The sequence below is a fragment of the Crinia signifera genome, chromosome 3 (genome assembly GCF_055691185.1).
Source record: "Crinia signifera chromosome 3, ASM5569118v1, whole genome shotgun sequence".
Classification (NCBI taxonomy): Eukaryota; Metazoa; Chordata; class Amphibia; order Anura; family Myobatrachidae; genus Crinia; species Crinia signifera.
In genome coordinates this window covers 341,294,342-341,306,745 of record NC_139219.1, presented here as the reverse complement: position 1 = coordinate 341,306,745, position 12,404 = coordinate 341,294,342, and the positions used below count along the sequence as shown (strand labels likewise).

The following is a 12,404-nucleotide window of genomic DNA, read 5'->3' as shown; positions in this document are numbered from 1 at the left end:
CACCAGCCAATCCCCGCTACTACTGTATGTGCCGCCTCCTCCCGCTCTCACGCACACAGGCACAGGGACACAGCTGCTCACAGATCACCAGCCAATCCCGCTACTACTGTACAGTAGGAGCAAGTTTCATCTTTGCTCCTTTGGGCATGGCTAGCCATGGCTATTCTATTGTTCTCAGCTGCAATACAATACATATTGCAGCTGAGAACAATAGAATAGCCATGGCCAAAGGAGCAAAGATGAAACTTGCTCCTACTGTATGTGCCGCCTCCTCCCGCTCTCACGCACACAGCACAGGGACACAGCTGCTCGCAGATCACCAGCCAATCCCCGCTACTACTGTATGTGCCGCCTCCTCCCGCTCTCACGCACAGGGACACAGCTGCTCGCAGATCACCAGCTAATCCCCGCTACTACTGTATGTGCCGCCTCCTCCCCCTCTCACGCACACAGGCACAGTGACGCAGCTGCTCGCAGATCACCAGCCAATCCCGCTACTACTGTATGTGCCACCTCCTCCCGCTCTCACGCACACAGGCACAGGGAAGCAGCTGCTCGCAGATCACCAGCCAATCCCCGCTACTACTGTATGTGCCGCCTCCTCCCGCTCTCACGCACACAGCACAGGGACACAGCTGCTCGCAGATCACCAGCCAATCCCCGCTACTACTGTATGTGCCGCCTCCTCCCCCTCTCACGCACACAGGCACAGTGACGCAGCTGCTCGCAGATCACCAGCCAATCCTGCTACTACTGTATGTGCCACCTCCTCCCGCTCTCACGCACACAGGCACAGGGAAGCAGCTGCTCGCAGATCACCAGCCAATCCCGCTACTACTGTATGTGCCGCCTCCTCCCGCTCTCACGCACACAGGCACAGGGACACAGCTGCTCGCAGATCACCAGCCAATCCCCACTACTACTGTATGTACTGCCTCCTCCCGCTCTCACGCACACAGGCACAGGGACACAGCTGCTCGCAGATCACCAGCTAATCCCCGCTACTACTGTATGTGCCGCCTCCTCCCGCACACAGGCACAGGGACACAGCTGCTCGCAGATCACCAGCCAGTCCCCGCTACTACTGTATGTGCCGCCTCCTTCCGCTCTCACGCACACAGGCACAGGGACGCAGCTGCTCGCAGATCACCAGCTAATCCCCGCTACTACTGTATGTGCCGCCTCCTCCCGCTCTCACGCACAGGGACACAGCTGCTCGCAGATCACCAGCTAATCCCCGCAACTACTGTATGTGCCGCCTCCTCCCGCTCTCACGCACACAGGCACAGGGACACAGCTGCTCGCAGATCACCAGCCAATCCCCGCTACTACTGTATGTGCCGCCTCCTCCCGCTCTCACGCACACAGGCACAGGGACGCAGCTGCTCGCAGATCACCAGCCAATCCCGCTACTATTGTATGTGCCGCCTCCTCCCGCTCTCACGCACACAGGCACAGGGACGCAGCTGCTCGCAGATCACCTTCCCCTCTGAGCCGCCCGGGACCAGAAGCACAGCAGCCGCGGCTCACACTGTGATGTACATAAACACGGGGCAGAGGAGGGATAGCGGGGTGACAGTGTGATCTGCTGCGCGGTCTCAGCTGTAATCTGGCGGCGGCTGATGGAGGAGGTGATATACAGCCCCGTGTATGAGAGCTTTCCCTGGTGATAGCCAATGCCAGGCTACTCTGCAAATGGATGCAACTCCTCCAGTGTAGTGTAAGGAGGGGGCTTGGACAATGACACCTTCTCCCCTGTGCTCCGCTGCACCACCACCACTACTACCCCTTGTCACTGCACCGTGCACCTACTGCCCGCTACACAACCGCGTCACTTACGTATTATTACTCATTACATCACCTTCACTGTCCTCCCAAATGGGGCATATTCACCTAGATACTGGCTGAGCGTTCAGTGCTTTTCCCTGCGGGATACGGTCATATTGTCTACAGCATTTAGGTCTACACCACTAGGTCGACCTGCATTTAGGTAGACATGCATTTAGGTTGACATGACTTAGGTCGACAGGGTCATTAGGTCGACTTTTATAAGGTCGACAGGCAAAAGGTAGACATGGGGTCATTTGACTGTTTTATGAGTCGACCATGCCCTACCATCCACTAGGGCGTGGTGGGAGAATAAAATAGTGTGCCCGAAGCATGGCGAGTGCAGCGAGCCATGCGAGGGGACGCGGTGCTATGTTGACTGTGTCGACGCTTGGGGGGGAAAAAACCATGTCGACTTTTTCACTGTCGACCTAATGACCCTGATGACCTAAGACATGTCGACCTAATGACCCTGTCGATCTAATGACCAGGTCGACCTAAATGCAAGTCGACCTAATGCTTGTAGACCTAAATGCAGTCTGACGAATGATCCCATTCCTTCCCTGCACATTAAAATGAAGTTTTCTTTGCAGCCATAAAAAAATGATGTCCCTGTTAACTGGAGCGCTGTGTACGCTGCTGAGCGTGCCAGAAACCCCCTCAGCCCTCAGTGTCCACCTCGCTTCTAGTGTCCGCCCACTGCCGCACTCACAGTGTACGCTGCTGAGCGCGGCAGAAACCCCCTCAGCCCTCAGTGTCCACCTCGCTTCTAGTGTCCGCCCACTGCCGCACTCACAGTGTACGCTGCTGAGCGTGCCAGAAACCCCCTCTGCCCTCAGTGTCCACCTCGCTTCTAGTGTCCGCCCACTGCCGCACTCACAGTGTACGCTGCTGAGCGTGCCAGAAACCCCCTCAGCCCTCAGTGTCCACCTCGCTTCTAGTGTCCGCCCACTGCCGCACTCACAGTGTACGCTGCTGAGCGCGGCAGAAACCCCCTCAGCCCTCAGTGTCCACCTCGCTTCTAGTGTCCGCCCACTGCCGCACTCACAGTGTACGCTGCTGAGCGTGCCAGAAACCCCCTCTGCCCTCAGTGTCCACCTCGCTTCTAGTGTCCGCCCACTGCCGCACTCACAGTGTACGCTGCTGAGCGTGCCAGAAACCCCCTCAGCCCTCAGTGTCCACCTCGCTTCTAGTGTCCGCCCACTGCCGCACTCACAGTGTACGCTGCTGAGCGTGCCAGAAACCCCCTCTGCCCTCAGTGTCCACCTCGCTTCTAGTGTCCGCCCACTGCCGCACTCACAGTGTACGCTGCTGAGCGCGGCAGAAACCCCCTCAGCCCTCAGTGTCCACCTCGCTTCTAGTCTCCGCCCACTGCCGCACTCACAGTGTACGCTGCTGAGCGCGGCAGAAACCCCCTCAGCCCTCAGTGTCCACCTCGCTTCTAGTGTCCGCCCACTGCCGCACTCACAGTGTACGCTGCTGAGCGTGCCAGAAACCCCCTCAGCCCTCAGTGTCCACCTCGCTTCTAGTGTCCGCCCACTGCCGCACTCACAGTGTACGCTGCTGAGCGTGCCAGAAACCCCCTCTGCCCTCAGTGTCCACCTCGCTTCTAGTGTCCGCCCACTGCCGCACTCACAGTGTACGCTGCTGAGCGCGGCAGAAACCCCCTCAGCCCTCAGTGTCCACCTCGCTTCTAGTCTCCGCCCACTGCCGCACTCACAGTGTACGCTGCTGAGCGTGCCAGAAACCCCCTCAGCCCTCAGTGTCCACCTCGCTTCTAGTGTCCGCCCACTGCCGCACTCACAGTGTACGCTGCTGAGCGTGCCAGAAACCCCCTCAGCCCTCAGTGTCCACCTCGCTTCTAGTGTCCGCCCACTGCCGCACTCACAGTGTACGCTGCTGAGCGTGCCAGAAACCCCCTCAGCCCTCAGTGTCCACCTCGCTTCTAGTGTCCGCCCACTGCCGCACTCACAGTGTACGCTGCTGAGCGTGCCAGAAACCCCCTCAGCCCTCAGTGTCCACCTCGCTTCTAGTGTCCGCCCACTGCCGCACTCACAGTGTACGCTGCTGAGCGTGCCAGAAACCCCCTCAGCCCTCAGTGTCCACCTCGCTTCTAGTGTCCGCCCACTGCCGCACTCACAGTGTACGCTGCTGAGCGCGCCAGAAACCCCCTCAGCCCTCAGTGTCCACCTCGCTTCTAGTGTCCGCCCACTGCCGCACTCACAGTGTACGCTGCTGAGCGCGCCAGAAACCCCCTCAGCCCTCAGTGTCCACCTCGCTTCTAGTCTCCGCCCACTGCCGCACTCACAGTGTACGCTGCTGAGCGTGCCAGAAACCCCCTCAGCCCTCAGTGTCCACCTCGCTTCTAGTGTCCGCCCACTGCCGCACTCACAGTGTACGCTGCTGAGCGTGCCAGAAACCCCCTCAGCCCTCAGTGTCCACCTCGCTTCTAGTGTCCGCCCACTGCCGCACTCACAGTGTACGCTGCTGAGCGCGCCAGAAACCCCCTCAGCCCTCAGTGTCCACCTCGCTTCTAGTGTCCGCCCACTGCCGCACTCACAGTGTACGCTGCTGAGCGCGCCAGAAACCCCCTCAGCCCTCAGTGTCCACCTCGCTTCTAGTCTCCGCCCACTGCCGCACTCACAGTGTACGCTGCTGAGCGCGGCAGAAACCCCCTCAGCCCTCAGTGTCCACCTCGCTTCTAGTCTCCGCCCACTGCCGCACTCACAGTGTACGCTGCTGAGCGTGCCAGAAACCCCCTCAGCCCTCAGTGTCCACCTCGCTTCTAGTGTCCGCCCACTGCCGCACTCACAGTGTACGCTGCTGAGCGCGCCAGAAACCCCCTCAGCCCTCAGTGTCCACCTCGCTTCTAGTGTCCGCCCACTGCCGCACTCACAGTGTACGCTGCTGAGCGTGCCAGAAACCCCCTCAGCCCTCAGTGTCCACCTCGCTTCTAGTGTCCGCCCACTGCCGCACTCACAGTGTACGCTGCTGAGCGTGCCAGAAACCCCCTCAGCCCTCAGTGTCCACCTCGCTTCTAGTGTCCGCCCACTGCCGCACTCACAGTGTACGCTGCTGAGCGTGCCAGAAACCCCCTCAGCCCTCAGTGTCCACCTCGCTTCTAGTGTCCGCCCACTGCCGCACTCACAGTGTACGCTGCTGAGTGTGCCAGAAACCCCCTCAGCCCTCAGTGTCCACCTCGCTTCTAGTGTCCGCCCACTGCCGCACTCACAGTGTACGCTGCTGAGCGTGCCAGAAACCCCCTCAGCCCTCAGTGTCCACCTCGCTTCTAGTGTCCGCCCACTGCCGCACTCACAGTGTACGCTGCTGAGCGCGGCAGAAACCCCCTCAGCCCTCAGTGTCCACCTCGCTTCTAGTGTCCGCCCACTGCCGCACTCACAGTGTACGCTGCTGAGCGTGCCAGAAACCCCCTCAGCCCTCAGTGTCCACCTCGCTTCTAGTGTCCGCCCACTGCCGCACTCACAGTGTACGCTGCTGAGCGTGCCAGAAACCCCCTCAGCCCTCAGTGTCCACCTCGCTTCTAGTGTCCGCCCACTGCCGCACTCACAGTGTACGCTGCTGAGCGTGCCAGAAACCCCCTCAGCCCTCAGTGTCCACCTCGCTTCTAGTGTCCGCCCACTGCCGCACTCACAGTGTACGCTGCTGAGTGTGCCAGAAACCCCCTCAGCCCTCAGTGTCCACCTCGCTTCTAGTGTCCGCCCACTGCCGCACTCACAGTGTACGCTGCTGAGCGTGCCAGAAACCCCCTCAGCCCTCAGTGTCCACCTCGCTTCTAGTGTCCGCCCACTGCCGCACTCACAGTGTACGCTGCTGAGCGCGGCAGAAACCCCCTCAGCCCTCAGTGTCCACCTCGCTTCTAGTGTCCGCCCACTGCCGCACTCACAGTGTACGCTGCTGAGCGTGCCAGAAACCCCCTCAGCCCTCAGTGTCCACCTCGCTTCTAGTGTCCGCCCACTGCCGCACTCACAGTGTACGCTGCTGAGCGTGCCAGAAACCCCCTCAGCCCTCAGTGTCCACCTCGCTTCTAGTGTCCGCCCACTGCCGCACTCACAGTGTACGCTGCTGAGCGTGCCAGAAACCCCCTCAGCCCTCAGTGTCCACCTCGCTTCTAGTGTCCGCCCACTGCCGCACTCACAGTGTACGCTGCTGAGCGTGCCAGAAACCCCCTCAGCCCTCAGTGTCCACCTCGCTTCTAGTGTCCGCCCACTGCCGCACTCACAGTGTACGCTGCTGAGCGTGCCAGAAACCCCCTCAGCCCTCAGTGTCCACCTCGCTTCTAGTGTCCGCCCACTGCCGCACTCACAGTGTACGCTGCTGAGCGTGCCAGAAACCCCCTCAGCCCTCAGTGTCCACCTCGCTTCTAGTGTCCGCCCACTGCCGCACTCACAGTGTACGCTGCTGAGCGTGCCAGAAACCCCCTCAGCCCTCAGTGTCCACCTCGCTTCTAGTGTCCGCCCACTGCCGCACTCACAGTGTACGCTGCTGAGCGTGCCAGAAACCCCCTCAGCCCTCAGTGTCCACCTCGCTTCTAGTGTCCGCCCACTGCCGCACTCACAGTGTACGCTGCTGAGCGTGCCAGAAACCCCCTCAGCCCTCAGTGTCCACCTCGCTTCTAGTGTCCGCCCACTGCCGCACTCACAGTGTACGCTGCTGAGCGTGCCAGAAACCCCCTCAGCGTCCACCTCGCTTCTAGTCTCCGCCCACTGCCGCACTCACAGCGTACGCTGCTGAGTGTGCCAGAACCCCCCTCAGCCCTCAGTGTCCACCTCGCTTCTAGTGTCCGCCCACTGCCGCACTCACAGTGTACGCTGCTGAGTGTGCCAGAAACCCCCTCAGCCCTCAGTGTCCACCTCGCTTCTAGTGTCCGCCCACTGCCGCACTCAGTGTACGCTGCTGAGCGCGGCAGAAACCCCCTCAGCCCTCAGTGTCCACCTCGCTTCTAGTCTCCGCCCACTGCCGCACTCACAGCGTACGCTGCTGAGCGTGGCAGAAACCCCCTCAGCCCTCAGTGTCCACCTCGCTTCTAGTGTCCGCCCACTGCCGCACTCACAGTGTACGCTGCTGAGTGTGCCAGAAACCCCCTCAGCCCTCAGTGTCCACCTCGCTTCTAGTGTCCGCCCACTGCCGCACTCACAGTGTACGCTGCTGAGCGCGGCAGAAACCCCCTCAGCCCTCAGTGTCCACCTCGCTTCTAGTCTCCGCCCACTGCCGCACTCACAGCGTACGCTGCTGAGCGCGGCAGAAACCCCCTCAGCCCTCAGTGTCCACCTCGCTTCTAGTGTCCGCCCACTGCCGCACTCACAGTGTACGCTGCTGAGCGTGCCAGAAACCCCCTCAGCCCTCAGTGTCCACCTCGCTTCTAGTGTCCGCCCACTGCCGCACTCACAGTGTACGCTGCTGAGCGCGGCAGAAACCCCCTCAGCCCTGCAGTCTCCATAGCCGTGGTGACAGCCCCGCCTCAGCTATGGCGTGGTGCCTGAAAGCGTCTATCAATTCCAACTTCCTCCTGCATACAGACCATAGGTCTGCTCAGTGACGGTCATGTGCCCCCCCAAAAAATGCGCTGCCTAGGGGCGGTATGACATTTAAATCCGGCCCTGTGTAACCCCTGGCAAGGATCGTGGTAGACATACAGCAAGTGGCACTTACAAAGTGGCACTTACATGGAATATGTGATAAGCATTATGTTGTGTGGTATAATGTGTAATGGGCATTATGGTGTGTGGTTTAATGTGTAATGGGCATTTTGGTGTGTGGTACAATGTGTAATGGGCATTATGGTGTGTGGTATAATGTGTAATGGGCATTACGGCGTGTGGTATAGTGTGAAATGGGTATTACGGTGTGTGGTATAATGTGTAATGGGCATTACGGTGTGTTATATAGTATGTAATGGGCATTACGGTGTGTTATCTAGTATGTAATGGGCATTATGGTGTGTGGTATAGTGTGAAATGGGCATTACTGTGTGCGGTATAATGTGTAATGGGCATTACGGTGTGTTATATAGTATGTAATGGGCCTTACGGTGTGTTATATAGTATGTAATGGGCATTATGGTGTGTGGTATAATGTGTAATGGGCATTATGGTGTGTGGTGTAATGGGCATTATGGTGTGTGGTATAATGTGTAATGGGCATTATAGTGTGTGGTATAGTGTGAAATGGGCATTACGGTGTGTGGTATAATGTGTAATGGGCATTACGGTGTGCTATATAGTATGTAATGGGCATTATGGTGTGTGGTATAGTGTGAAATGGGCATTACTGTGTGTGGTATAATGTGTAATGGGCATTACGGTAGGTTATATAGTATGTAATGGGCATTACGGTGTGTTATATAGTATGTAATGGGCATTATGGTGTGTGGTATAATGTGTAATGGGCATTATGGTGTGTGGTATAATGTGTAATGGGCATTACGGTGTGTGGTATAATGTGTAATGGACGTTACGGTGTGTTATATAGTATGCAATGGGCATTATGGTGTGTGGTATAATGTGTAATGGACATTATGGTGTGTGGTATAATGTGTAATGGGCATTATGGTGTGTGGTATAATGTGTAATGGGCATTATGGTGTGTGGTATAATGTGTAATGGGCATTATGGTGTGTGGTATAGTGTGAAATGGGCATTATGGTGTGTGGTATAGTGTGAAATGGGCATTACTGTGTGTGGTATAATGTGTAATCGGCATTATGGTGTGTGGTTTAATGTGTAATGGGCATTTTGGTGTGTGGTTTAATGTGTAATGGGCATTTTGGTGTGTGGTATAATGTGTAATGGGCATTATGGTGTGTGGTATAATGTGTAATGGGCATTACGGCGTGTGGTATAGTGTGAAATGGGCATTACGGTGTGTGGTATAATGTGTAATGGGCATTACGGTGTGTTATCTAGTATGTAATAGGCATTACGGTGTGTGGTATAGTGTGAAATGGGCATTACTGTGTGTGGTATAATGTGTAATGGGCCTTACGGTGTGTTATGAAGTATGTAATGGGCATTATGGTGTGTGGTATAATGTGTAATGGGCATTATGGTGTGTGGTATAATGTGTAATGGGCATTATGGTGTGTGGTATAATGTGTAATGGGCATTATGGTGTGTGGTTTAATGTGTAATGGGCATTATGGTGTGTGGTATAATGTGTAATGGGCATTATGGTGTGTGGTTTAATGTGTAATGGGCATTACGGTGTGTGGTATAATGTGTAATGGGCATTACGGTGTGTTATCTAGTATGTAATAGGCATTACGGTGTGTGGTATAGTGTGAAATGGGCATTACTGTGTGTGGTATAATGTGTAATGGGCCTTACGGTGTGTTATGAAGTATGTAATGGGCATTATGGTGTGTGGTATAATGTGTAATGGGCATTATGGTGTGTGGTATAATGTGAAATGGGCATTACTGTGTGTGGTATAATGTGTAATGGGCATTATGGTGTGTGGTTTAATGTGTAATGGGCATTTTGGTGTGTGGTTTAATGTGTAATGGGCATTTTGGTGTGTGGTATAATGTGTAATGGGCATTATGGTGTGTGGTATAATGTGTAATGGGCATTACGGCGTGTGGTATAGTGTGAAATGGGCATTACGGTGTGTGGTATAATGTGTAATGGGCATTACGGTGTGTTATCTAGTATGTAATGGGCATTACGGTGTGTTATATAGTATGTAATGGGCATTATGGTGTGTGGTATAATGTGTAATGGGCATTATGGTGTGTGGTATAATGTGTAATGGGCATTATGGTGTGTGGTATAATGTGTAATGGGCATTATGGTGTGTGGTATGTGTAATGGGCATTATGGTGTGTGGTATAGTGTGAAATGGGCATTACGGTGTGTGGTATAATGTGTAATGGGCATTACGGTGTGTTATATAGTATGTAATGGGCATTACGGTGTGCTATATAGTATGTAATGGGCATTATGGTGTGTGGTATAGTGTGAAATGGGCATTACTGTGTGTGGTATAATGTGTAATGGGCATTACGGTGTGTTATATAGTATGTAATGGGCATTACGGTGTGTTATATAGTATGTAATGGGCATTATGGTGTGTGGTATAATGTGTAATGGGCATTATGATGCGTGGTATAATGTGTAATGGTCATTATGGTGTGTGGTATAATGTGTAATGGGCCTTATGGTGTGTGGTATAATGTGTAATGGGCATTATGGTGTGTGGTATAATGTGTAATGGGCATTACGGTGTGTTATATAGTATGTAATGGGCATTATGGTGTGTGGTATAATGTGTAATGGGCATTATGCTGTGTGGTATAATGTGTAATGGGCATTACTGTGTGTGGTATAATGTGTAATGGGCATTACGGTGTGTTATATAGTATGTAATGGGCATTACGGTGTGTTATATAGTATGTAATGGGCATTATGGTGTGTGGTATAATGTGTAATGGGCATTATGGTGTGTGGTATAATGTGTAATGGGCATTATGGTGTGTGGTATAATGTGTAATGGGCCTTATGGTGTGTGGTATAATGTGTAATGGGCATTATGGTGTGTGGTATAATGTGTAATGGGCATTATGGTGTGTGGTATAGTGTGAAATGGGCATTATGGTGTGTGGTATAGTGTGAAATGGGCATTACGGTGTGTGGTATAATGTGAATGCCAGCGTTCAGGATACTTGCCCTTTTAAATAAAAATGTGCCTTCCTGACTGAAAAATGTGCCCTCACCGTGGTCAGCACCCTGCCCTAAATACATTTCTAGAGTGAACACTACATTGTGTCCCCTGAGATCGTGGTAGACATACAGCAAGTCAGAGAACCTTTAGTGTAACTCATATGTAATCATACTGATGCCACAACATAGAACAGGCACATGAACCAGCCATGCAATACTCTATAATGTGCAGACAGACAGGGTAACCACTATACACAGGGCAGGAACATCATGCCCTCAGGCTGCCCTCTCAGAGTCCGCAGCCAGGGGAGAACGCTCAGTAAATACGCTGTCCTTCTCCTCAGAGTGGCCATGGGTCTTCTGGTGCCGCTTGTAGTTGTCCCAGTGGCCGGTGGTGTAGTGGCAGCGGGCACAGCGGAACGGCTTTTCCCCAGTGTGCCGCAGCATGTGGCGTTTCAGGTTCATGCTCTGGTTGCAGCTGTAGTTGCACAAGCCGCAGTGAAAGGGTTTATCCCCAGAGTGAATGCGGCCGTGCCGCTTCAGGTTGGCAAGGTTCCCGCAGGCATAGTCACACAGCTGGCACTTGTAGGGCTTCTCACCAGTATGTACCCTTTGGTGCCGCTTCAGGTTGTCGTAGTGCGCAGAAGCATAGGAGCAGAGTTGGCACTTGTATGGCTTCTCCCCGCTGTGCGTCTTCATGTGGCGGGACAAGTGGTTGGGGTAGTGAGTCACAAAGGAGCAGAGGACACATGAAAACCCTTTGCCAGGGCTCCCGGAAGGGGCTGGAACACTGCACCGAGAGCAGTACTGTTCTTCCATCACAGCATCATCCTCATCCTCATCCTGGGGGCAGCCATCATCTAGAACCATGCCACAGGAACGACATGTGAATGGAAAGAGAAGCTCTGGGAGGCCGTCGTCAGTGGTAGCTGGAAGCGCAGGGGGTGAGGGGGCACGACCAGTACAAGATGGCAAGAAGACGTCTAGGTCACTGGATGGCACCGGAAGGGTCAGGATTGTGACAGAAACATCTGCAGTAAGAAGCAAATAAGACATTAAATAAGGTGTTCAAGGATGTGGCACTCAGTATCCGTCATCCACAATGTGCATATATAGTGGGCACCTACCTATCCCTGGCAAACAGATGGTAATCAGGTCTAGTTGTACGATGCCAAGTCCCACCTCAGCTCATGTTCCCCTATTCCATGTCTAATATTCATACAAACGGTCAACGGAGCCTGTGCCCCCTCCACTAGCCACATCTTACATACGCAGAGCCTGTGCCCCCTCCACTAGCCACATCTTACATACGCAGAGCCAGTGCCCCCTCCACTAGCCAAGACTAAGCCTACAGTATGTCCCCTGCACTAGCCACATCTTACAAAAGCAGAGCCTGTGCCCCATCCACTAGCCACATCGGTACTCTTTACCTAGCACGGCGCCCACGATGTCCATCGCGGTCATCGGGGGTAAAAAATTGCGGGCATCGCGGCCATCGCATGCACTAAAAAAACGGGTGCGACGCGATGCCCACGATTTCCCATAGGGATCAATGTTAAAAGTGTGATTGGACGCGATTTTACTGTTCAATGCCTCAATGCCCGCGATTTTTCCATAGGAAACAATGTTAAATGGGCCACAGAGCCCTAATAGTCCCCCTGAAGTCTGAAATGGCCCCCACAATTGTTAACGCCACCCCACGATCAACGGCGGTACGCGTCCTCCGACCTTTTCATACCCCCACTATCCACATCGGCGTGGAGTTGAGAATAGAATAGTGTGGCGAGCGCAGCGAGCCACCGAGCCCGAAGCGTGGCGAGCCCCGCGAGGGGACGTGGATACCTGTGAAGCCCGCGAAGGGACGCGTTTACCTGTGAGCGCGGGGCTCGGTGGCTCACT

At 54.6% G+C, this 12,404-nt stretch overlaps 1 protein-coding gene across 1 annotated transcript in view; it reads right to left on the bottom strand.

Annotated features, from left to right (window-relative positions):
* Positions 1-10,651: 10,651 nt before the first annotated feature.
* Positions 10,652-12,404, bottom strand: part of ZNF513 (zinc finger protein 513) — a 57,495-nt gene continuing 55,742 nt past the window's right edge. The window contains 1 exon segment of the mRNA XM_083178988.1: positions 10,652-11,536. Coding sequence (XP_083035114.1) covers positions 10,782-11,536 — 755 coding nt within the window. The 3' untranslated portion in view covers positions 10,652-10,781.